At 36.2% G+C, this 27,785-nt stretch overlaps 1 protein-coding gene across 1 annotated transcript in view; it reads right to left on the bottom strand.

The window, feature by feature from the left end:
- Positions 1-14,808: 14,808 nt before the first annotated feature.
- LOC149299767 (NUAK family SNF1-like kinase 1) overlaps positions 14,809-27,785 on the bottom strand; it is a 38,611-nt gene continuing 25,634 nt past the window's right edge. The window contains exons 3-8 of the mRNA XM_089486041.1: positions 24,811-24,962; positions 22,261-22,326; positions 17,259-17,378; positions 16,516-16,648; positions 15,519-15,932; positions 14,809-15,482 (exon numbers count right to left, since the gene is read on the bottom strand). Of these exons, the coding sequence (XP_089342167.1) occupies positions 14,809-15,482; positions 15,519-15,932; positions 16,516-16,648; positions 17,259-17,378; positions 22,261-22,326; positions 24,811-24,962 (1,559 nt within the window). The remainder of the gene's footprint in view (positions 15,483-15,518; positions 15,933-16,515; positions 16,649-17,258; positions 17,379-22,260; positions 22,327-24,810; positions 24,963-27,785) is intronic.

The raw sequence follows: 27,785 nt of genomic DNA, 5'->3' as shown, positions 1-27,785 counted from the left end.
ACAGGAGATAAGCAGTTTCCACATACATTTGTACTGTAGGTAGCTTTTGGCTGGCCATGTACAATGCATAGTTTAAGCAGTGAGATTTCTCAAAAGTCTCCTCACCTATTAAATTATGTATTGCGTAAGGCCAGCTAAACTCTTTTAGAGAGCTGGAATCTTAACTCTTCTTAATTTAGGCCCGGTTTTGAACCAGGTTCAGTCTGTCTACAGTCTCTCTGCTGGTGAACAAGTAGGTTGAAGGGTTTGTGACAAAAAAAAAACTGTGTTTTCCTTAACCGTGTTCCCCCCTCTTTTCTAGAGTGTAATTAGTTAAGGGTGGGGCTTGTGATAAATTAACTGTGTTGCTCTGTATAAAGGAAGTGGTTAAACTCACAGAGCTTGTTCATAGTAAGGGGCTTGCTTTCTGTAAGTGGCCAGTATGCATGTATGCATGCTTCAAAACAGCAGTTCCTGGCTCCATATTGCTGTGGCAAGTGTGAACAATTGGTCTCTCTGGAAGCTGAGGTTGTTGCTCTGAGGAGGCACATTGAAACACTGAGAGAGATTGAGAATCTTGAGAGGAGTCTCTAGCTCGCTGAGCAGAGTTTAGATGGGGGCCCTAGCAATGAGGAAAGAGATCAGTCACAAGGGAGTCAGGCACATAGTAAGACGTGGTAGCAGTGGGGGAGGGAAGATAAAGAGACAGTCCAGAGTTTCTTCATCCCAACAAATTTGCCCATTTAAATGAGAATATTGGGGAGGCAGACTCAGAGGTGGGCTTTCCGGAAAAACTGTTCTCCCTAACAGCCGGGAGAGCAGCTCATCCAATGTGCAGGGGATCCGAAAGGAAGGGAAGCCCAGGCAGGTTGTGGTGGTAGGGGATTCTTTAATTAGGAAAACAGACAGGGTAATCTGTAGCTCTGATTGCAGCAGCCGAATGGTTTGCTGTCTCCCGGGTGCCCGGGTTCGGCATGTTGCAGACAGAGTGGATAGATTATTGAGGATCCAGCTGTCTTTTTGCACATTGGCACCAATGACATAGTAAGAGGAAGATGGAGTGTCCTAAAAGGTAATTTTAGGGATTTAGGGAGTAAGATTAAAAAAAGGACCTCCAAGGTAGTATTCTCAGAGATACTACCTGTGCCATGCGCTACACTAGAAAGGCAGCGGGAGATTAGGCAGCTAAATCCATGGCTGAAGTCTTGGTGTAAGAAGGAGGGCTTTGGGTTTTTAGAGCACTGGGCTGATTTTGCTTAAATTTAAATGGAGTCCAGGAGTAATGGGATTATTTAAAAATTGTATTATTGAAGATAAGAGAAAATTGTATTAGGCTGGTTAGTAAGAGTAAAAAATTGAAGAAACCACTGTGGTACTCCATGGCCAAAATCATAAAAGACAAAAAGTTTAGTAGATACAAAAATACCCAAAGTGAGGAAGATAGACAGATCTATAAAATTAGGAAGAAAGAAGCAAAGAAAGTTATGACAGCTGCCAAATCCCATGCAGAAGAGAGAATTGCCCTGCCAGTAAAAAAGGGATATAAAACATTTTTTTAGATATATATAAATGAGAAAAGGAAAGTAAAACAAGGATTAGTTAGATTAAAAACAAAAGAAAGAATGTATGTAGAAGAGGATAAAGGTCTAGCTGAGGAAATGGGACCTCAGGAAAAAAGACTGGGTCATTTGAAATATGTGAGCTTATCGAGGTGGAGGTTCTACTTCAGTTGTCTAAGGCAAAGACAAATAAGTCGATGGGGCCTGATGGGATACAACCCAAGTTATTAAAAGAACTTGGTGGTGTACTAGCAAAACCATTAACTGATTTATTTAACAAATCATTGGTAACGGGAGTTTTGTGCAATGCAGGACTCTGAATCCGTAGTTCACAGTACGAATATGCCTCTTACTTTACATGAATTTAAAGGAAAATCTAATTTTTACCCTGTACAAATTAGAGGTAAAGCTTTGGATACCTTCTAAATTGTAGTAGAATTAGAATTCTAAAACTAAAATTATAGGACTGTATACAATACTGAATCCAAAGCATTACAAGATCTAAAAAATAATAATGATATCATCATTAAGAGATCAAACAAGCAAGGTTTGGTAGTGGTCTTAAATGAGGATTATCGTGCAGAATTCATAACATAATTAAGTGATTCGTATTTTAATCCTAACAAACAATTTAAGACATAGTTAGAATCACTAATAGATATAGGTTTAAAAGAAGGAATTGTCACTCACCCAGTACCCAAATTTTTAGTTCCAGCTAACCCTTTGGTTGCAATAGTATATATTTTGCCAAAAATACATAAAACATTTTTTTTTTTTAAACATCAGGTAGACCAATTGTGTGGGGAGTTGGCTCACTAGAAGAGAATCTGTCTACCTGGGTGGATTATCACTATAGATGTTGTATCTTTATATTCCTGCATACCCCATAATCTTTGTTTAGCAGCTGTTACATTTTTTCTGGAGTCTTATTCCACTTACCCTAAAGTTCTCATTAAGTGTTTTTATTGTTAACTATTGAATTCATTTTGACTAGAGATGTGGTACAGCAATGGGGCAAAGTTGATTACCTCAAACACCAACCTTTTTTAAGGCTGGGGCAAGGCTACCCACATCTTTGGAGATATTAATCCATTCAGATCCTTTATGATTTCAAATCATCATTGTATTGACCATTTCATTCTAATTTGGAAAGGTCCAGGACAGACACTGGGAGATTTTGCAAACTATTTAAATATTCATAATTAGAATAATTATAATCTGAAGTTTACTTTTGTTACAAATAGATACAGTTTCAATAAATTAAAAAGCAAGCTATAGATTTAAATTGTAGATTGTAGATTTGAGCATGGATACTCAAATCGAAGCCAAAAAATCAGTAGAACGTATCGATAGAGATAACCTAATAAATAAAAACTCTTATAATAAAATGAAGGAAAAAGTATGCTGAAGATATATCCTTTACTACCACATATCATAATCAATATGATTAAATTTGTCAAATAGTTCAGAAGAATTTACCAATTTTATTTTCAGATCTTATACAACTGTTCCAAGACATGCCTAATGAAAGTGGTGAAGGTGCTAACCACTTCTTTGGTATCTTCCCTGCATGAAGAGTTTCAAGATGTATTTGATAAAGGTCGGCGTGGTGAGCCGGAGGATAGATCTTGGCTACCAGCCCCAGATGTCCATGCTCCCACCCTCCCCAGTGCCTTTCTCACACTTTTCCCCTCAAACCTCTGCCTCATGCCGATTGGAGAATTGGAGAAGACATCACTGCAGCTCCCCAAATTTGCACCGGGTTACGGGTTATGTCTGTGGAGATCCAGGCGAAGAAAGAAGATACTAGATTAAGGACTGAAGATTGAAGATAGAATATAGAAGAGAAGGGAGAAGATAGAAGAAAAAAGATGCAAAAGTGGTCAGCAGAAAAAGTAGAGACACATTCAGAGAGCGTAAGAGAATGCAAGTGTGAGAGAGTAAGTGAGAGTGTGAGTGAATGTGGACCCACGAATTTGAGATGAAAAAACGAAGATTTTTGCTTTGTTTTCTGTAAATTTTCAATTCATACAATTCCTAATGCACAAGTCTACTGTCAATGTGTCCTTGCCTTCTCCACTTAATGCTTCCGTGTCCCTGTCTCCTTTTTCACAGATTTGTTCTTCTTTCATCCGTCCTCTTTCATCGTCCGATTCTCTATGGTATCAGTTAACCATTCCTCCCGGAGCGATTCTGCAAAAAGGCAACTGGACTAACATCACATTCTTCTTCTTTTTTAAAAAGACCACCAGAAACACCTAAAACATACTAACCCAATGTCTTGCTAAATGTAGCGGTGAAACACTAAGCTATAATTCTACATCTGCAATATAAATTCTTGCAACATTCCTGTTACTTTGCTCTCACCCTTGATAAAGAAACCTACTTCACCTTCCTTATCTTTCCTTGGCTTCATAACCCTATACACCTCTTTGTTACCTTCAGATCCATTTCTGTAAGTTCAAATTGTTATGTTATACACTGCTTTTTATGTTCTGTTTACCCATTGTACTGAGTTGCGGTATTATTAATAACAACATTAAAATGTTGTGAAAAGATCAGAAGCTGGTTATACTACAAAACCCTTTATGGTCACCAAGTTTTGTAGACAAAGATTGGGTAGAATGTGCTTCATTTATCAAGAAAATGGGTAGTTCAAGCCCGAAGTGATGTAAAAATGTGAGCATTAGTTTGGAATGATGATACAGACAATTTACACAAAACCTGGCACTGAAATAGGTCTCCAGATAATGGCATAAGAAAAAAACAGTAATTTAAGAATTTATGCTTTGCAACTTTTAGTTCCTTATCTGTATTCTAGAAAAGCATGCACATTTTCATTTTAGACCATGTAATCCATTTACTCATAAATCTCACAGATAACATCTTAAAAAGGAAAAAGACTTTTGATCAGGAGATCTAAGGGTCATAAATCTAGTTCTTATGATATCCTAGTAAAGTCTGTGTGGGTTATCATAGTGTTTAACATTGTGAAACTCCAGAAACACCTTTCTTGGATAAATAAAAACTCTTCCTTATTGTATGATTATGTTATGATTTTTTAACCCGTTTCAGTGAAAATAGCAAAAAAAAAGTAACAAATTGTCTGCATAATCAGCATAAAAAGATACACCAGTCTGCCACCAATGCAGTGGTAGAATGGTATTTAAAACATCTCACATATTTGAACCAGATTTTAGAGATATGGGGCCCATTGGTTATGGGTCTATTTACTGTCCCAAATGGTCCAGAATACGTTCATTCTACATCTTATCGGGTATCTGAGTTTCAATACAGAACAGCCTGGAAAATATATGCTAATTGGTGGCTGAAAAGGGACTATTCTGTATATGTGGCTATTACCTTTGTAGCCAATTGTTTTTCCATTTATCAAAGGAAAGCTTGCAGGGCCATTATTGTAGTGATTACAGCAAGACATTATTAGATAGAAAACACTTCATTGGGTTAACATACTATGATTAGTAACCCTCATGAAGGATATCTACAGCCTAGATATTGTCATACCTGGGAAGTTTAAATGGTTTTTCAGTTCTTAGAATCCTAATTTCTTCTAAATGAATCCTGTTTGGTTTTCTGTAAGAGAGTGTCATATGCCCCAAATGATACCTGTTAAAGTACATGTGAACACGTTGATTCGCTAATCAGAGCAATAGGGAGAAATAGCTGTTGGTTGCCATGAGACTTCCTCAGTTGCAAGTCCACCCTGCACATGGAACCTGCTGGTATCAGGGTACAACAGAGCTTCTGCTTTCTTAAAGACATGTTCCATGCCATCATGAGAGTTAATGGGGTAAAAAAAACATAATGTCATGCAACTTCACTTTTAAAAACGCCAGGGAGTTAACAGGTAGGATCTGTTTTGTGTTTGATATTTTTGTGTTTGTTTTGTTGCTTGGAACCTAAAATAAGATGGCAAAATTACAAGCATCCTAAATAACATATGGTTTTAATTATGGGCTCATACCAGTGTTCCCTCTAAGCTGTGCGCTTGTGCGCGCGCACATAACTTTTCGAGGGAGCGCACACGTCGTAAAACTGTGCGCACAGTAACTAACGGGGAGCTGGGGGGGCGGGCAGTCCATCCAGGGTGCCGTCCAGGGTGATGCTGGCACTCCTCCAGAGACGGACACCCCAACCGGCTTAAAATCAATCAAGGGAGCGGGAGGTCTGTTAATGCAGACCTCCGATCCTGCTCCCTTTGATGTCAGATCCCGGGGCACAGCACTGAAGCCACGCCCACCGTCTTTACTGCACCGGAAGGACAGGACACAGAAGAAGAAGAGGCAAGAGGAAGAATGAAGAGGAGGAGGAGGAAAAGTAACTAACAGAGGAAAGGTAAGAAAACATTAAGTGAGAGTGGATTAGTAAGTGTGTGAGAGTGATGGGTGTTATGCTGTAGTTTATGCTGAATGTTTGTGAATGAGTGTGTGTGTGTGTGTGTGTGATAGCATGGATGTGTAAGTGGGGGGGGATAGCATGGCATAGGGAGGCTGTAATCACATTAATATGATGCCCAGGTTCCAGCATGTACTGGCTGCCTGGGCATGATAGGAGTGTGATTGCTGTAAGGAATTACATATATATATATATATATATATATGTATATATATATATAAAAAATATTGTTGGGTTTTTTTGTCCAATTTTGGTGTGTTATTTTTAATAAAGTGGGGTGTTTTTTTTAAAGGGGGGGTCATTTTCAGTTTCGGTCCAGTGAATGCTGAATTTTCGGTCCAGAATTTTCATTTCGGTGCATCCCTATATACTAAGCCAGACACTGAAGCAGTAGGCCTACACCACATCAATGTTTGGCTTAGTATATAGTGATAGGGGTTATGCTACATTATTGGCAATGTCTGGCTCAATGTAAAGTGATAGGTGTTGTGCTGTGCCTCAGTATATAGTGATAGGTGTTATGCTGCCCCACCGTCAATGTCTGCCTCAGTATATAGTGATAGGTATTATGCTGTACCCCTGTCAATGGTTGCCTAATGACAGCAGCTATGCAGTTTTTCCCAATAAGAAAATAATTATATATATATATAATACACACACACACATATATATATATATATATATATATATATATATATATATATATATATATATATATATTGATCCTTTATGCAGCCCGGAGCCCCCGCTTGCGATTCGCTCATAATTAACTTTTGCGGTGAGAATTTCACCTTTAAAATAGACCATGGAGTCAAAAGGGGGTTTTTTTTTCAGCTCCACCAACTTCGCTTTATATGGACTGGAGAAGCATATTGTGCGCACAAAATTTTGGGAAATTAGAGGGAACATTGGCTCATACCTAGCTAAAGAATGCCATACAAAATCCCAACGGAGACTGAAGACTGTCATTTTTTTTAAAAAAACATGTACTGACGATAAAAAAGGTCTTTTGAAGGGAATGTGTGAACTTTTACACTGAAGCCACTGTGCCAGTTCTATGGTAACCAGAAAAGTGTTTTTCTTCATATAAAAAAATTATATTTGTTTTGGCACGCTGCATAAAAGTTTTTGTTTTCTTAGTGTTTGTTTTCTTCTTTTGATAAAAGTAAGGCATTGTACTGTCAGGTTGAATAAAAAAGGTTATAACAGGGGAGATACCAAGACATTTTGGACAATGCTATGCTTTCAACTGGAAGAGTTTGAGGAAGGCCCTTTTCTATTCCAGCATGACTGTGGCCTGGTGCACAAAACAAAGTCCATGGTTCGGTAAGTTTAGTGTGGAAGAACTTGACTGGCCTGCACAGAGTCCTGACCTCAACCCCATTGAACACTTTTGGGATGAACTGGAAAAGAGATTGCAAGCCAGGCCTTCTTGTCCAACATCAGTGTCTGACCTCACAAATGCTCTACTGGATGAATGGGCAAAAAATCCTACAGAAACTCCCCAAATTGTGGTAAGCCTTCCCAGAAGAGAGAAATCTGTTATAGCTGCAAAGCGGGGACCAACTACATATTAATTAGCTATGTATTTAAAATGAGATGTCATAAAAGTCCCTGGTGATGTAATGATCAGGTGGGCCAATAAGTTTGTCCATATATATATATATATATATATATATACACAGATACATACATATATACACAAGGACAAAAAACCTTTTCACTCTTTTATGCCTTCGCCTGAAACTCACAAAATGTAAACTTGCATGCACTCACATTCATTTGCAAACAACTTGTATGTTAGTGAATATATATATATATATGCAGCCACAACAAAGATAGTTTAGAATTAATAGTCCAAGTTAGTATATTTTTCTTATCAATAGTGTTCTCTTTGAAATCCATTATGCTTGTTTGTCTTTATTATTTGTGATCTTTTAACAGTCTTCATATTTTGAGATAGACTCTTCTATTTCTCTGACACCCTATTTTGCATACATGCTTCGATTTCTCATTTTCTATTTTTCCAAAGACTGAGAAGTAAAGCACACATGGATAAACTCTATATTGATGGCTTTAAACATTTACGTCTAGACTCAACCATTTTTCTTTTCCTATCCATGTGCAGGCAATTTAGTGAATTATTCTCAAAATATAATCTGTCTCCAGGTTATACCGATATAAATGAAAGCAACTCCTAGCACTGAAGACATCTGAAAATCTTTTGATACTGTTCCTGGTAAAATATTGTATGACAGACTGAGATGTTATTTATTTTATTTATTTGTAGAGTCTTTCCAGTGTTTTATGTACACTGAAGGTCCAGATGCCCAGACGTCTATAACAGAGTAGGGGAGAAAATATTTTTTCATCTTCAACTAACTTAAGTGCTGTCAGGGAACACATATATTAAAGAAACACAGCAATAAAAGTTACAGAAGCCAATTTTGTAAACTGCCTAATTTCAAAGCATTCCCGCCCATTCAAAGTTATTTAACTCATCTTCTGTCAGAACGGATTAGAGTGTTAAGTTTTCTTAACAAACAGTTCATTTTTTAAATTCACCAAGCACATCTGTTTTTAATTTTGGTGCTGAATACACAGCAGGCAGGTTAGGAATACTTAACAAAATACAAAGAAAAATATGGTTGTGCATCATGTAAAAATTCTAAGAGTTTTAAACACACTAAAAAATGACCTGTTTTAAATACAGAGCCAGTCTTTGACAAATATGCAGATATGTTGCACATTCACAATGCATATAGTTAATTCTCTTTGAAAAATAATAACTATGGGTTGACCTCATGCAGGCCAACAATGGTCATCTGGCATACCGGGTCACACACTGCTAGTGTATAAAAAATGTAAAGGGCAACAACATATATCCAGCTAGTGGCCCAAGGTCCTCTTAGTCATTCCCTGTCAGTCCTGATCTCAGGTAGTCCTTTGCCTTTATTACTAACTAGAGAGTTGCTCCCAATGACATAAGGAACCATGGAAAAAAAGAGATCTTACTTCAACCACAAACAAACATGCAAACCTTAAATTGTGTAAGTCAATTTAAAATATAGATATAAAGACAAAGACCCCTGATACTTTTGGGTTTCTGTATTGCTCAAACCACAAACACTAGCATGAAAAGACCTGCACATTGACATGAATTTAAGCCAACTGCAGAAACAAACATTAAATGAGGTAACAGGCAGTTACCTGTACTTTTTTTAGTAAATGATGTGCTTACTTGTCTAATCTAAATTAATGCTAACAGCAGGCTAGAAGCATTCATTTAAATTAGAAATGACAGTGACAAAAGGCAGGAGTAAGTACATCCCTAATGTGCTTTTCACTGCACTAGTATGTGGCTTTTTTAGGAGAAATCAAGAAGCAATAAGCTCTTTTCACATTGGTCCAAATGTCATGTGATATAATCAGGTTACCTCACAATGAATGTGAGTAGACACACCTCTATTTTTATTGGTGCTTCACAAACTATTATGTTGTTACAATAATTATAATCAGCAATGAATGGTTCAAATTAATTGTGTCCTTTATATGTGCAGGCCATAGTAAACAAAATTAATAAACTTATTAGAAACCTGGCATTATATAAGTAGCTGAAAATCAGGATAATAAGATGAAAAAGGGGAAAGAGCTAATAGTCCAGGACATTTGGTTGAAGTTTACTATATCGCAACAATGAAATACACACAATTAAACCAGCCCTAAGAGCAACAGGGCCCAGCAAATTTAACTTGCCCTTGGCCTTAGACTACTGAGAGTAGCCCCGCTGATTACTAGCTTCTGAATTAGATCTCATAATAAATTTACCTATTTGCAATCATGTTAAAAGTGAAGTGATGAGTATTGTGGACAACAATTTCATATGCTTCTGTTTAATCCTCATCTGTTCATAAGGGGAATTTCAGTTGATATGTATGTATTTGGGAATTTATGTTCAGAGTTGTCTCTTATGAGAATGTTTAGTAAAGTTTAACCCAAGAGCAACAAAGAGTTTATAACCAGTATTCATTTTTGTTTGTAAGCAAACATTGACATTTCTATTCACTGAAATAACTGACTCCAGCATGATTCGTAGTTAGGAGATTAATAGAGCATGTTCACCTAACACACAAGTATTTCTGTCCAGTCAACTAATATCGCCCCAGTGAATCACTATACAGTATATACAGTGGGCACTCTTATGCTGGAATTTTACCTATAGAAAAATAATTAAAAGATCAACCATCATACTGATGAATCATTAGCAAACAAGTTACTAGGATGTCTGTTTTCTAAAATGTGTGTTTTATACCGTGTAAGATACTTTGTTGACCTTAACAAAGTTAAAGGACACAAATAATTATTTTGGATGTTTTATTTCTCAGCTGCTTTGTATATGGCCAGAGCTTTACCCAGTGTAACACCTCCAGCTTACTCCTCCGCATCATGTGTAGGCAATATATTAACAATGCACAGCCCCTAGAAAGCGGGCTTTAGAGATTGTGCCAGTAGGGAACAGTACGCCTTAGGATAACTGGCATAACTGGGAACGCTGTGACATGCCCCACCCCCCTCCCATTTCCTCCGCCCGCACCATCAGTAGGATTTCCTGCCCGCATCCCGCAAGTGACTGCTTCAGGTAGCTGGAGCCATAAAGTTGCCAGGTATGGTAATTGGGTCAGTTGAGGATATTACAGACATCCATTGTAAATGGCCCATTGAGGAGCAGCACATTGAGGGGCCTTTGGTGGCTGCCACCTCTCCAGACTTGTCACCCTAGCCATAACCATGGCCGATCTAGGCCAGAATACGCCTCTCCATTTTGCTTATGTACTGTTTATATATTATTTTATATTAACTTTACAAGCACTCCCCTGCATTAGGCATACCTAACTGATTTGTACGCTTACCTGATTAACATCAGTTGACACCATAGCAGTCATCTCAGCATGTAATCTGAATAGCCTTCAGATCAGATTTTTGTTTTATTTTGCAAATTATATTAGATACAGCTGATTAAAAACACAAAGAATCAAGTTATAGATCTACTTTCATAAACTATTTGACCTACTACTTTATTGAATACACTACTATACTATTTGTTTATTGTATCTAGTATTAATAGAAATGGGTGCTGCAACATTTGTACTGTACGCTGGCTTGTATTACATTTAAGAGATCAATTAAATAAACAAGCATTAAAGCATTTGTATTATTCACATAGATATCTGCATACATGGAAACTCTCCTGATTTCACAAAGACCCGTATTGGCAGGGAAGCAACATTTAGGGACACCTACTCTCCACCTGGGTTTCACTTACTCCCTACCTCTTTCAATGTGTTTTGGGCCTAGCCTCACCCTTGCAGTTAGCTCTGTCCCTTTATCTCAACCACATGGCCTCCTACCTCTTACAAGGAGGATGAAAACGCATAAAAAGGTAGATATATTGTGAATTATCACCATAATATAGCAGTAAGAACCACCAATGAGGATGCTCACATATTATGAAATAGCAGTAGAATATAATGGGGTGTGCTCTGGACTGTGTAAGCCTGCGAATCTGCTCATTGATCCTGAGACACTGACATTGGTGTACAAACTTTGAAACATAGGGTTCCCAGAATTAGTTTAGTTTCATATTTTTCCCATAGACTTAATTAATATGCCTATGTGGAGGTCACCACTACAGTCAGCGGAAACTTCCAGAAGAAACTTGTCAAGGTTGGCCCTTACTAACACACAGTGAATCAGTTGAACTGAAAAGGCAATGTAAACGCAAACTCCTACTTTACTGAATAAACCTCATTTGGTTACAACACCATATAACTTTTCATTTTATATTCCCTTGGTTTTCTTCAAAATTCCAACAAAAGAGTATTAGGTTTGCTCAAGAAAAAACATTACATTGATATTCTTTACAAACAAAAGTGTTAATATGTCCTAATTACAACCACAATATTTACAAATTGATATAAAAAAAATTAAAAACTAAGATAATTTTGCCACATGATTTTATTTGATATAAAACATCAGATAAAAATGCAAACAAGTAGGTGGTTAGGATCATTTAGGAGCCCGAACACCCATCAATGATAAACAAAATATTGGCAGGAGCTTCAAAAACATTGCACCCTTTAAATTACACCAAATATATTATACCTTTAAAAATTATTCAGAGCAATAAATAAAAAAGCAGTCAAATAAAAATTACCATTGCATTACAAAAACTTAAATAAAGTCACACAATAATAACAACAATGTGCAGTCAAGTTTTTTTTTCCTAGGAATGAAAACATGCCAGTAAGTCCCTATATAACATTTCCAGTTTGATAATAATCAATTATTTATTCACATAATAATTATTATATTAAATAACTTCCCACAAACAGTAAGGCCTGGGCAAACACATACTGCACTGTTTTGCCTTTTCTTTGGTAACAGGCTATTTCCTTAATATACCGTAATACATTCAATGTTTTTTTATTATTTTGTTTCCTCTGTGCTCCAAGTGAATTTTTGCTTTTACTTTGCTTGATAAATATGGAAAAAATGAAAATGTCAGAAATATTGAGAATACCCTTGACGTAGTATAAAAAATTGTTCTGCATGTAGATGAAAGGTATTTGCACCAAACTTAATTTAAAAAGTGGACAGATTATTAAGCCCCTTTACAGTGGTTCTATTACTTTTCCAAATCCTACATTTTATAGTTCAGCTCACTAAATAAACAGACGCAATTGTGATTACAGATAACAATAATCTATATACATATATGCATTGCAAAACCATTTTATGTGTACACCATGGGAACAGGCACCTCAAACTTTGCCCTTAGTGTATGTTAGAATATTTCTCATGGTTGAGTTATTCCTCACCACTTGTAGATGCTGTTTGGTACTGGTATACTTTGTACAGAGAAGAGAGGGAAGCAAAAAATGAATTGTTATGCTAGCTTTGCCACTTCGCTAAGGATCCTCATTTCCCTGAGGTAAATCTCGAAAAACCATTATACTCTTTGACAAACATAAAACACAAAAAACCCAAGCTATAGGTAGTTTACATGAATTTAGTTATGCTAAAAGATGTAAACGTAAATTAATGCTGAACAATAGATTAATATACCTTGTGGTAAAAAAATGCCTTAGCAATATTGACATAGGTAGTTCTATAATGTTGATATTATATATGCTTAAATAAATACATAACAGATCTGTAATAAATCTGTAATACAAACCTACACGCATAGTAATGTGCAGATGGAATAATATCATAAATACAGTGCTACACTTAAAGTTTCTATGCAAACATTTTCTTTTAATTGTTTTAAGCTTTCAATGTACTTTAGTACAAGAATATGTTAGATCTGGACTTGTCTATAATATACATTATGATGTGTCAAGATTGAAACACTTGAAAACTAATGCCTAGAAATCATATCCTGAATAGAAATGCCATTAAGCTTGGCTTTTAATAAGTCTAAACCATAACAGGTTCATAAAAATGCATGGTAAAAATGTAACCATTGAAGGAGGAAAAAATAATGCCTGTGTGGTTTAATCCACCCAATTTAATTTAAGTTAAAGTCAGAACGTGTGTCAGAATATCAAATAAAACCATACATATTACTTGCACAGAAACATTTTTTTTGTTGGTTGGTTCACAATTTACAACAAAAAATTGTTTGCCCAGGCCTATCATGTATACATGAGTTTACACAATCCAGTTGACCCATCAAATACTTTTATAGTAGAAGTCACCCTTTTTGTTCTCATTTTTCATAGAATCTGATAGAGCTAGTCAGCCTATAGCCTCTTCCCCTCAGAACCACAACAGACATAATTTGAAGAAGAGAAGATTGAAATAGTAATTGAAAAATAATAACCAAGAAGGCAATTACAGGTCAGCACTGGGTTATATCTCTATTTAACTACATTTATACATTGAACATTCTTTCTACTTTAAATGAAAAAAACTGTAATTTTTTCACTTATTACCAACGATACACTTTCTGAGATCTTGCTTCTTCCAAAATCCTTTTCCACCTTTTCCCAAAACACATTTTTGAATTCCAACCTTCCTATACCCTTTTCAACTTGCCATTTAACGTTCTAACCAACATACTATAAACAAACTGGTCACAAGCCCTATGCTACCACCATAAACATGTCAGGTCTTTTCTTTGGCTGACAGTGAAAGTATAGAAATTCTGTTTTTTAGTGAAGAACTTGCTATTTTAATTGGTTCTATATGGGAAAAGGTGTCCACACTATTATTAAAGGACCATAGCTATTTCATTTCCATATCTACGATGGTTCTCAAATTATGCTAGGCAAAAATCTGTGGATATGCTTTAGTAAAAATGAAAACATATTAATGATGCACTTGGCACTATGAGTTTGGTACGCCTGATTCTTTAAATAGTAATATTAAATTTGAAACAATGTAAAAAAATATAGCAGTGCACTGTTAAATCACTTCATCCATCATGAGAGAATGATCTCCCTTTAGTACTGTAAAATTTCAAAAGTGTCTATGGCCAGATACATCACATAAACCTAATATGGAAAACTATTAAAATCTAAAGTTATTTCCAGTCATTGGACGCACAAAAGAAATTAGCAAGGGATAAGTTAGGAGATGTAAATTTCACGTATGAGAAAATCAAAATAAGAATACTGAAATAGCTATGCTTTAGCTGTCATGTAATCTGACAAGGCTCTTTCTATGAGCTACTGTAACAAGTTAAATACACACGGTATGTAAATTTATAAGAAGGCAACTTGTTTGTTTCTACACTAACACTGTCAGCAAAGTATTCACAATAAAGGTTTCATCTTTCTGTGACTTAAATTTAGTTAAGTTTGTTGCATATCTCCAAAGCTTTTTTGTACACCTGAGTGACATCATCCATATCTGTAAGTAGGGAAAAGCTGCTGTCTGCAAATCGGTTACGATAACGTTTTAGGTTCTGAGGACGGGGACTTTTTTGAAGTCCCTCAAAATTCTGAAGGTAAAGGATGTTTTCAGCGGAGACACAGCTACGGATATTCGGTCTGTTTGGTCTGCCACCTGTTAATTCAAGCAACTCAAAGGAGTCATTTGAAAGGATGCTGTCATCACTAATTACACTTGATGGTCTACTATAGCTTTGGGATAATCCTTCCCCTTCTTCCATAGATTCCACTGAAGTGGTGGTTTTGGCCGCAGAGCAATCTGTGTTACCACTTGTGTATTTACTGTTGTGCTTTAAGATGCCTTTTTTTCTGTATGAGAGACTATGAGACACAGTTCTCTTTGGCTCATGGATAATTTGAGGAGTATCACTGCATTCTGTCCCTTCGTTGTCTAGTAATTCAGAAGACTCACTTCGTTCTGGAGAAGAATAATAGCCAGACTCCCTTTGTTGCGTCTTTTTCAAAATGCCTTTCTTTGGCATGGGAGTAGATTGCTTTGAACCATGCGTTAAAGGTTCATCAAGGTTCTGTATACAGTTAGTAGATACACTATTATGCCCCTTTTCATTTTCTGTTGGGTATATAGATGTTACATTACTAACAACACCATCTATAAATACTGCACTATGAGAACGGTGTTCGCTATTGCTTCTTTTCTTTAAGATACTCTTGGGTCTCTTTGAAATGATCTTTGATGAACTTTCTTCAGATCCATCCAGCGTTTGGGCAAAGTCATTCTCTTTCTTGGACTTCTTTAATGACCTCTGTCTCTCTAGTGAGACTTCAGATGTTTTGGGAAGGCACTTGCTTTTGCTTTCAGAATCCACTTGTCTGGTGGAGGAACGATGTTGCCAATCAATAAATCTGGCAAACAGAGGTGATTCTGAGTCCCTTAAGACATCACAGTCACATACGCTACATTTATAGCTCCAGTTAACCCACCAATGATTTGCAATATCTTCAATTGTTGCTCGACGTTCTGGGTTAACCATAAGCATCCATCGAATTAGTCCACGTGCATCTATAAAGAAAAAGTTTACTGAATATTTTATCATAAAATTGCAGTAACGATAACAATGTGAATCAAGGTATTTAGTTTTTTTCCAAATAAACAAAAACATTTTGTTCTAGCTAAAATGTGAATGGGATAATTGATTAAAGAGATGAGCACAAAATTTAACTAATACATGATTTATGTTTTAAAGGCAGGCACTTGAACTAGATCACATCAAGAGATATGATTACTATATAGAAATACATTTCAGGTGAATAGAAAAATTCACTCTTACTTTTTTTTGTAATTATTTTTATTTATCACGTTACATTTTTACTTAAATTAATGTATGTATCAATGTTTAATGCACAAATGTAAAAAAGGCTATATATATATATATATATATATATATATATATATCATACACTAATATTTATGTGTATTATGTGTTTTGCTGCTATGAAACACTTCATTAAACCTTAAAAATACATGTGACCACGCATCTGTCATATGAATTAAAGTGCATATGATGACTGGAGTGCCCCATTAAGTATTCCTGCATTAACTAATACTTTTAATGATACCAGAGTCATCTGGTTAATACTCCTACCTGATGGTTGTGTTGGTTCACGGTATTCTCCACTGCTTATTTGCCTAATTAGGTTTTTGTGATCAAAACCATCAAAAGGCATTGTTCCATATACGAGAGTGTAGAGAAGAACACCAAGGGCCCAGCTGTCAACCTGAAGGACAGAATAACAGGGTAAGAGCATGAAATAAATGAGGAGTCACAAGCAACCCCTTTGTAAAGAAGAGTCTCATACTTTGCCATAACCCTGGTTTATTTTACATTATATACCTTTTCATCTTAAACTGCAAGTTAATAGGAGATAGTGGAAACGGTGTTCCATAAAAGTATAGAAGCACAATTCCTGTTAACAATTCTTGTTAATGAGTAAATATTGCCAAACTTTATTTTATAGTAAGTCTTCCTCACACAGAAATAGAAGCAAAAAGTAATGGATTTACCCGTCCTTACTGTTGGCCATCTGCCTCTTAAGGCACAGGTCTCCACAGTGTAAATGGATGAGTTCGGGTGTTCAAAGCTCTCCCTTGCAACTAGCCCATTCAGCAGCGGCGTATCTGTAAGCCTAACAGCCTAATAGGACTACTTGGCCTAGGCCAGTCTATGGTCCTTAGAATAAGCATGCACAGATTAGATTAATGGGATAACTTTATTTATATAATAATCAATTGTAATTACAATAGCCAAATGTAACACAGAATAGGATACTATGGAGGGTAAAAAAGGAAAGTATCAATGCAGGACAAGAAGCTCCAGAAAATACATACCTCTGGACCTCGATATGGTCTCCCGTTTACAATTTCTGGAGAAGCATAAAGTGGGCTACCGCAGAATGTTTGTAGGAATTTATCTTTTTGATATAAATTAGAAAGTCCAAAATCTGCTATCTGCAAAGAAAAGAAAAAAGGGAATTAATTTGGATGATGTTATACAATTAAATAATGTTTAAACATCAGTAAAATAATTATAACATAAACCTGTACAATGAAATCTAATACATGTATGTGTTTTTACGCCATTTTAATCTACCACTTGTGAGGTTTGGATACTTTTTGGTAAGCATGTAAACTACCTCCCACTACCTGTTAGCTGGAGCAAAGTCAAAAGATTTAAACTAATAGCCAACTAGAAAGTGGAAAATCACTTGGATGCTGGGATACATTGTCTATAAAGCAGGAGAGACATTTGGTATAAGTGTAAAGCTTTTATTAGAAATATTGCAAAAATATATTAACCCAAAAACTAATATTAATCTTTGTCTTTCACGCTGATATCTGTATCAATTTCTTGCATTAAAAAAATTTGCTTAAATCAAGTATATAATATTTTATTCCAATCTGTTTTAATAAATATTAGTGGTAACTGTCACGCACAGGGTATCAGAATGCACACTGAGGAATAGGCACTATGAAACATAGGCACAGCCATCAGAGGGCAAAGTCCAGTGATCTTCTGAGAGTTTGAAAAGGATATGGAACATCTGGCGCCTTTTTTTTGTAATTGGCGCCAAAAGCCAAATCCTGATACGTCCCTTCCCTTACATCAGTAAACCACGGTCATCCTGTGTGTGGCGCTCACGTTATCGGCCGTTATTAGTAGAGGATGTCAGCTGAGGAACCACTAGGGGGCGCAGGAGGAGGAACTACCTCTCCTCCACTGTGGCTGCTGCTGAGACATCAAAGCAGTTGCTACTTAGTGGACAGTGGTTTCCCCTACTCAATGGCAGCTGCTGTGAGGTGGCAGGGGTCTCACTCTTGCTCACAGTGGCTGCTGCGGTTGTTGCAGAGTGGAAGGGGGTCTCCCTCTTCTCTGAGGTGGCAGCTGGGAGATGGAAGGGGGTCTCTGTGACATCAGCATGGTGGTTTTGGGAAAAAAAGAATTATTTAAAAGTAAGAGACTAATAATACAGATCCTGAAAATGGGAATTCAGCATGACTGCTCCCATGATATACACTAAAGGTTGGTTTCTATTCTCATAAAAAGTATGCCACAGTGGGAACTGTCAGTCACACTGGTAAGGACTTAGCCAAGGTCCAGTCAATGAGCACTTGAGGTCCAGTCAATGTGACCTTGGTGCTGATTGTTCTTGTCCCACTCAGCATTACAGTTTCCACATTGTGAACATGTACAAATTAGCAATGCAGCGTTTGCTTTAATGTGTAGTTTAGAGCATTTAGAGATGCTTGAGAGGTTGCCTGCAGTTGCTTCGGGCACTGAAGGTTGCCTGTAGTGGGAGAGAGGGAACCGCCGGTGAATGCGGGTTTATGTACTGCAAGATTTAGGAAAAGTAACACATCTACTTGTCATGCTTTTATTGTATCTGAGAAATGCAGGTTTAAAGCAAAGAAAAGACCTTGCTGTATATTCTCCAGCTCAGATTGCCTTTCATCGACCCAAATTCCAAATTCTTATCATTTTACCCTGAATGGTTAGCAGGAAGTCACTCTTAAGTCTTAAAAAGTGTGCACTGTCAATCAAGAATAATGATTCTATGTATCTCCTTGACCTTTGCTTAGTCTTGTTCACCAACATATTGGCTGGAATGGCACCTTATGCTTCCCTCAGCAAAACACATTTTCTTAATGGCATGGAATGTATAAAAAATGAATTAAGAGACATGACATATTTGTTTTCTCATGAATAAGTTGGTAGTTTCAGCAGCCATGTTTTACTTATGGCCATTCAGGAAAACATTATTTACATTAAAGTCCACTCCCATCCTCAAAGACTGATGTTTATCAGTTTTTCCCATTAAAACTGTCAGACTCCTTCAAACAAGATTAATAGAACTGGAGATTACTTCATGGTTTTGGCACTTGAAAAGCATCAATGCTTTTAACTACAGGGGAAAATGTAATGAGGGAGTTTAAAAGAAATACCATAATTTCATACATTCTGGGTTTTTAAGGGGTTTTTTTTACTTAAAAAAATCAAAATGTCCTAAAAACTTTTAAACGGACTCTGTAAAAGGATAACCAGTACAAAGTGCAAAATGAACATATGATTATGTCCTGTCTACCCATTGAACAGCACTACAGAATATGATGCTACATAAAACAATAAATAATAATAGTAATACAACATACTGATCAGAGAATAATCAACAAAGCATTAATACACAAAATGAAGTTGCACACCATAATCTGCCATATTTCACCAAGGGTGCGCCAATTACAGCATGGTAGGCAGGGTCAGGACCCACAAAATCTGTATCCCATACACTCCCATGTGTTGCAATCACAACGCCTAGGTGTGTATAGACATTGATGTGTAAGGGCAGTATGGATGAAGAGTGTGCGAGCGAGTCACACTGAGATGCGAACGCTGTCTCTATGGCGATGCAGTAAATTCTTGCGATAATAACAGCATCATTGACGTGAGTAAGGCTGCTAGGACCATTTGTGGGTCAATTCACCCACAATCAAACTATTGGCTTTGGGACTGGCTTCCATCTTCATTTGCATACAAAGCTGCATTCTTTCACTGGTGGCCGCAGGTAGATATACGGTATTTTTTACATCATCTTGGGGATCATTCTTGTTATATTATGTGCTATAGCTAGATGTGACAATGCAAACTATTCCTTCATATTTGTATTTTTATTATGTATTAGTTATTTGTTGGTTCTTTGTTGACACTGACATTAGCTATGTTGCAGAGAGTTGTCGGTTGGTTCACAAAAGTTATTATCTAGAGGATGATGGTATGCCACAATTTATTTTTAAGGTTCTGCTGCAGGGTAAATAACATGCCAGCTGAAAAAAACTCTGGGTCAGGGCCATAGTGCTAACTATTGTGGGCATTTGTGCGTACAAACCCTGATTGAAAGCTTTTCTATGGGTTAGGTATTGGCAAAACATGGCTGTTGTTGTAAATTACTAATGATATTTTATATACATACATCCCTAGGTATGTTTATCAAACCAATTAACCAAAATAGTCCTAGCTTAAGAGATGCATTTTTAATAAATATTAAAGATTGCTAACAAACAATAACAGGAAATAGAAAAATGAAGTGTGAAGTAATTATTTTCAATAACAAAAAAGATTGTAGTTACTTAAAAATGCAATTAAGATTAGTTATTGCAAAGTGCATTATGCATGTTTACATTTTATTTGGAATTAATTGTTTCCCAGAGCTCTTTCATGGTGGCTGGTTTGACCTTAAGCTATTTTCTTAACAGAAATGACTGGCATTCGTGCAGTTCAGAGTACAACCTAGAGACTAGTCTTAAAACTGACAAAACTGCTGGTTAATGCAAAGAATTCCAATTAGTAAAGTTTTTAAAGAATTTGGTGAATGTTTAATGACATAGTCACTCTTTCTTTATACTGACTTTTATTTTACACTGAAAGAACACCATTGTCTTCACTTATTCCGAAAACAATGTTGAGTATTGTACAATCTAGAGTTAGATTTTTCCTGAAACAGTTAACAGTGGGGAATGTTCGTCATTAGGTCTGTGTGCTAAGGTCCCCTCAGGTCAATCAAAGGCTACTCAGGTCATGCATCTCCAAACATGGCTAAAAGAAGCTTTAGGCATCCAGGATTATCTGGGTAAAGGGCACCAGACTACTGTCTTGTCCTGTTCTGTAACATTATATATTGTAAATATATTGATTATCTTCGTATGAATTATATATATTAATAAATTAAAGCCACAAATCCTATATTTACATATATATATATATATATATATATATATATAGAGAGAGAGAGAGATGAGGGAGATAAGAAACAAACTGAGGGAAAAGAGGGAGAGAAGAAAAAAGATGGAAAAAAGAAAGAGGCGGGGGAGAGGAAAGTAAGTAAGAGAGTAAGCAAAGAGAGGGGGAAAAGGGAAAAAAGACATGTCATTTCTATGATGGATATATATACTTATTAAAAGTGTACTTCCGTGTTCACTTAAACAAAAAAATAATGATGCTAGAAAGTACTGCAGTAGCATTTTCATAAAATGTTCACTAACGTTAAAGAGTATATGTAGGCGTTAAGTAATAAAAACAATAATAATAATAGTAATGCATGTGGAGGTATCTTCAGAGCCTTAGGCTCATTGAGAACTCTGGTTTTCATAAAATGGAAAAATTGCTAAAATATTAATTTTATTCCAAAAGGAATACTAATTTATACCAATTTCAAATATAACCACACAAAATGTGTTCTATTCCTTAGTAATGACAATATTTTAAATTCCAAGTACCACCTACAGCAGGATAAGGAAACAATTTCCTTTTGCAATTTCTACTTCCTGTTGCACAAAATGTACTCAAAACATTGATTGAAAGGGAAGACCCATTTCCCTCAGTTCTACTGAAAATACTAATTTTATGTAGTAAACAGTATCGAAATAAAAACTATCATTTGTTTTCTTGTTTTATGTGAGGATATACTGTACTTTGGATACATTTTGTGCGTTAATTCAAATATACGTAGTAGTCATTGATTGCCCAATAAAATGAAGAAAAAATACCTAATTGTGAACCAACCATACATCCCTTTTTAATACGTGTTTGAGGGTGCTCAAAAGGTGATCTCCTCTGTTACCTATTTAAGCCACGTTCCTTGCGATTCTCATGCACTCACACTCATAAAACAGTAGTTTACTTTTGTTCTGATTTCATCACTTCTTATGGAGGCACAGTTACACAATACATAAACATTAACTGTTTTCACTTTCAATTCTTATTGCCCCTTTAAATTTCCATGGAAACCCTTCTTTAGTCCACTAATATTACAGCAGCCGATAAAAACGAACGCAGCCATACCTTAATGTTGCCATTTTCATCCAGAAGAATGTTTTCCAGCTTCAGGTCTCTGTGAACAACCCCATTCTAGACGAAAACACAAATTTATTAAAGGAACAATTTCAGAGAAAATACACAATAACCACATGGATTAATTCAGCTATACCATTACCAACCTAAAGTCTAGCAACAGGCTATTAGTCACTTGCTATGTGGTTGACACAAACATGAATGGAATTCATCCTCCTACAAAGTATTTGAAACAACAGGGATTCTTTTGGTACCTCTTTCAACTCCCCTCTTCTGCTTAGAGTGTACTAAGTAATATAATCTGTTGCGGGGAAAAAAATATCTTTAGTGCCAAGAGCTGTAAGTAGAAGTGAAATTCCATTTGGGGTGCTTCTTTGGCTTGTAATAAACATTTCAGAAAGATATGCTTTGATTATGAGAAAAAAATGCACTATTGCATTGTATCAAGTTTATCAACGCTCCGGTCTTTTTCTGTGTAGCAGAGAAGTATCCAGGAATGTTTAGTCTTAAAACAAGAACGTAGGAGGAAATCTTGTGGGAATATGAGAAGATTATTAGAGAAACTGCAGTGTAAACTGTTTGCGTGTAAGCAATGGCAAGTACTAGGAAAGGTATGCTTGTTCCACTTACAGCACATCCTAAGAAATGTAATTTTAGAAACAAATCTCAGCAGTGTACTATATTTGAATCTGGTCATTTTACTACTGCCAAGGAATTTTTAACAAAAAAAAATATTTCACTAAATCACACAAATAAAGAACCAGCAGCTAAGATCTTTGAGATTCAAGTAAGAGTTACATACAAAAGAGGACACAAATTCAAGTTCCAATTTAAAATATATGGCGGTACATTCACAAACAGTTAATAAACTATACTACCCCAATTAACCCCATTAATGACAAAGCCCGTACATGTACAGGCTCAAAATGCATTGTTTTCAATGGGTTTAGGGATCGCCCATTGTCCTTAAGGGGTTAAATCAATCAATGCTCATAAGATCCAACAGGCTAATTATGGCAGCCAAATTTTGACAGCTCAGACCAATGGATTAATAAGAGACCTAATTTGTTATTGAATAACACATTGATGTCAGTGGAAAACAGTACATATGAGAAGACCCCGGCAGTTGGGTGTCCCTTCATAGATATTCACAGCTGGGAACTTCTTGGGGTTGGTTGCCTTGATTTTCTACTCTTCTAAAAGGCAGGGTGTGAGCATTTTAATAATTTCCACAGTTCAGTCAGTGGATAAGGAGATTATCTGATCTCCTCAGCTGGCCCATGACCACCACTGCAAAATGGCTTGGTGGGACAGTGCCAAAAAAATCAGATTGTCCAACTTAAAACGGGACACTTAGAAGTATGACTTCCTATTTTCATTCCTTCTCGGAGTCATCTAAACCAAATAAATTGTTGCTGATTATTGTTTATTAGTTGTGGTAGCCTATGTAAGAATGGATGAGGAGAACGGATAGAGCCCCCAAGACTGGAGATTGATTAGCTACTGTCGGAAAATAGATCCCAGTTTCCATGAGGTTAACTTTGAAACGAAATACATCCAAAACAAAAAAAAACCTACGTTACAGGTGAATGATGAAGATTTTTTTATGCTGAAAGTTAATTTCTCCTTCATGTACCCTTTTAGCTACAGCCCTTCCCCTTAAATAAAAAGTATGGTTTATCTTATGGCTATGCCATAAAACCTGCAAACTTTTCCAGATGATGATTCTGATGCTTGTCTTAAGAAGGTCAGCAGTATCTAACAGGCCTCTTATCTGTGCAAATATTTGCTGAATGAAAACATTAAGTGATTTTTTTCTTCCTGTGATATTTTAAATGGTTGCTGTGGCTGGAGAGGCACTAAAAATACACTCAGCCTACTTATCAGCTAGGGCTCCTGTCTTCATAAATTTACATTTGGCTGCAAGAGAGAAAGCAGTGCTTTAACCATTTAAGAGCCAAAAAAAGTGAATAGTACATGACATGTAATGTACGATCCATTCATCTGAAACTAAATGGGTTAACCGTCTATATTACTTATGTACTGTGTAGGGAATAATATCCATTTTATCAATATTAGCTATTATTTATATACACGTAACTTTAAGGTAAAGGACCATCCCAACCATATTATTACATATATGGAGGCCACTGATTTGCATGAAGTAAAATGTACAGGAGTCCATCCAAAAAAAAATGGGCTCCAATTTGAATTTAAAACTCTGGGGAGTAGGCAAACTTTCAGTCAAAAAATAGCATGCATTCAATATATAAAAATACATAATCTGCAATATAGATTATATTTGAGGGATTCTTTGACTTGTGGGAGAGAACAGAAAGCTGCCTTATCACTGGCACTGTCAAGTCATTGTAATAATCAGGGATACTGCAAGCTGAATTGTTGAATTGGCAATATAATGTTTTCATCACGTCATCAGATGATAAGCCAGACCCATGTTTTATGAAGACATCCCTGTATAAAGAATTTAAGTTTTGCCTGCAAAAGCATACATGGAAGGCCCATCTGTGTAATTTTTCTCACCTTATGGCAGTAGTGTACTGCAGAGACAATCTGACGAAAAAAATGACGTGTTTCTCTTTCACTTAGTCTTCGCCTCTCACTAATATAATCGTATAGCTCGCCTTTGCTTGCGTATTCCATGATGATGACAATTTTATCTTTATTTTCAAACACTGTAATAAAGAAAAAACATAATCTGAGAAACAGAATCTATAATACATATGACTGTAAATACACACACATACGGCAAATTAAAATTAATGTAATTTTTTTTATTTATTGTTTTATTGTTATTTTGCCTTTTAGGGGTTTAAGCAGGACAGAGGTATGTGGGTCCCAAAGAGTGACTGTCTGTTCTAAAGGCACAGATTGGATGTATGGAAAAGCAGGTATGTCTGAGTATGTGAATAGGCCAATGAAGGCAGGATTTTGTCCAAGGAACATGTTGCTCCCACTCTAATTATTTGGGTCTTCTACCCTAGGTATATGTGATTCACAAATGATTATTTTACTACTCTGTAGTAAATATCCAGGTTATAAACAACCGGGACTGCCATTTAACTAGTGGGGATGAGAATTCATCTGACAAATGTATGTGTGTGAAGAGCAAACATTTCTGGACATAAAAAATCTCACAAATACACTCTACTGTTTAACAAAAATTGCAACATCTGCTAGAAACAACATGAGAACAGTTGAGAATATCACACTATCGTGAGATCGTAAGTTTTACAAATACGGTAATTGTATAGACCTTGAGTTCGCAGAAGAACCAAACTTTGTCCTTCATAGAGTATTGGTATAAAACAAAGCCTCTTAGTAGACTGCTAAAACAGCACTTACAACCTTCACTAAAATACAAGTATGTATTTAACACAAAACCCTTTTCCCTCCCCGTCTCCTTACTATTTATCTTACCCTACGTGCCAAAATCCCCTTTTATACTCCCGCCCTAGTGCTACCAGCCAAGCAGATTTGATAAGAAGAGAAAGGAAGCTTAAGGATGATAACATCAAATGTTCTTTGCCCTAAAGGCCTGTCTGTACTCTCCTGTCAGTAATTCCCATTTGCGTAATCCTTGTTGAACAGAGACTTCTGAAACTAGAACTGTCTCTGGATGGATTACTTGATATATAACATTCTCCAAATGAGAGAATGATACACATATACATTTTTTAAGGTAGTTGAGATAATGACTTTCCCAGGCTACACTAGTGTTTTGATTTTCTTTGTCACTGGTTAAGGTCCAACAAAAAACTTTGGTTTTCCTATGTAAAGAAGGTGGTCATATTCCAAAACATATGGAATTACAATGGTATGTTTCGCAGATTATTATTAGGACAAAACATCTACCTTACCATCTACCATAAAATATTAATAATAGTGTCCAGAAAGGATGTATTATAAGTATAGTAGCAATTATAAGATCACATCCGGAAGAGCAATTTGCCAGTAGTATATTTTATGGTAAAATATTTATGAATAAGGAAGCATCATAATTTTACAGCGTGCTGGTTTATTTATCCAAACGGAAAGTTCAGTGGTGTAATACAATACCAAGGTTCTATGGTCCTACATTGACAAATAAAGCTCATGTGTAACAATTATTTTTTGTGAACAGAATAATACAAAATACTATTTTTCATATATTCCAAACTTTATCTTTTTGCAGGAATTTTTAACCTAAAATTGTAATTGTGTTGGGTCCTTTTTAAATGGCTTAAGCATATTTTTATAAACAGTCTTCAACCAACTTGTATGAAGAAATACTGTTCCATGTGCGCATACCTAGGAATTCTCCAGGTTGACCCGGAGACCTCCAGATGAAGCACCGATTCTCCAGTTCTCTGGGTCAAGACCTGAATCCTCTGGGTTGCGGGGTCAGCGGGACTGCCCTCCGACGTCAATGGGACTGCCGTCTGACGTCAGTGGGACCGCCCTACGACGTCAGTGGGACCACCCGCTGACTTCAGTGGGCAGTCTTGGCCGCGTCCTGCAAGGGAAGGCTCCCGCAAGGGAAGCCACAGCTAAGAAGTTCCCAGGTATGTGCGCCAACCTTTCCCATTTCTTTCTATAACTAGTCTTGTCCATTTTATAAAGATAAAGATTATTGCTGCTTTAAAATCATATTCATGGAAGTTGTTCCTCTAAGGATTGTTATGCACTCTGAGACAACCAAACAACCTTATTTGTTTGTACATTAGGTACTTTAGGTTAGTGAAATGTAAAAAAAAAAAAAAAAAAAAGAATATGTTCATCATATGATACTTTCACGGAGGCCAGATATAAAGAACACTAGCAATAAATCAAAACATATGGCCTGGCCTTAACAATACAAAGAATATTTAGACTAGAATATAATGTAATATAATATCAACTGAGAGCAAAACAGAAACATAAGGCAAAGATATGAAAATGCTTAGTGTAAGACACAATTTCAAGATTGACATTTAATTAAGACTGAACCAAATGAAAGTAAAGATTGCTTATACTGCCGACAAAAAGCAGGAGATGTGTGGTCTGTGTTGGTATCTCTCCTACTTTTATAAGTCCTCTTATTATTGTTATTATACGCATGCATGCTGGAATGCAATTAAATGGCACTTCAACATGCTCCAACAGCACGTATGTTGGGTACAGGAAGGCAGAAAATTGCAGAGACAAAGTGACCATATCCAGATAACTGTGCCCCAGGTAAGGCTTGTGATAGTAATTTGTGGTTATGGAGCATTTACTAAAATGTCCACCACAAACCCTTCTACTGTTTATCCTGTGGGATAGGCACTCAAGTAATAATAATATCTAGATGGGTCCGGTTTAAAAATGGCATGCCATTATTGTGCCCTTGGGTTTTTTCAAACAAATATGCACATAAAATGTTAAAGCACCACAGTTTAAACAGATCCCTTCAGAAAAAAGAATAAAGGATTTTTATTGACATTTCTGTATTATGAAAAATTATCAACCAAAGTTTGTTCAGAGTGTAATAAGCACTT

This window comes from Sceloporus occidentalis, unplaced genomic scaffold (assembly GCF_023333645.1).
Source record: "Sceloporus occidentalis isolate IW3139 unplaced genomic scaffold, rSceOcc1.0.p SCAF_28, whole genome shotgun sequence".
Classification (NCBI taxonomy): domain Eukaryota; kingdom Metazoa; phylum Chordata; class Lepidosauria; order Squamata; family Phrynosomatidae; genus Sceloporus; species Sceloporus occidentalis.
Note: the sequence above shows the minus strand (reverse complement) of the source record. Positions and strands in the feature narration are given on the sequence as shown.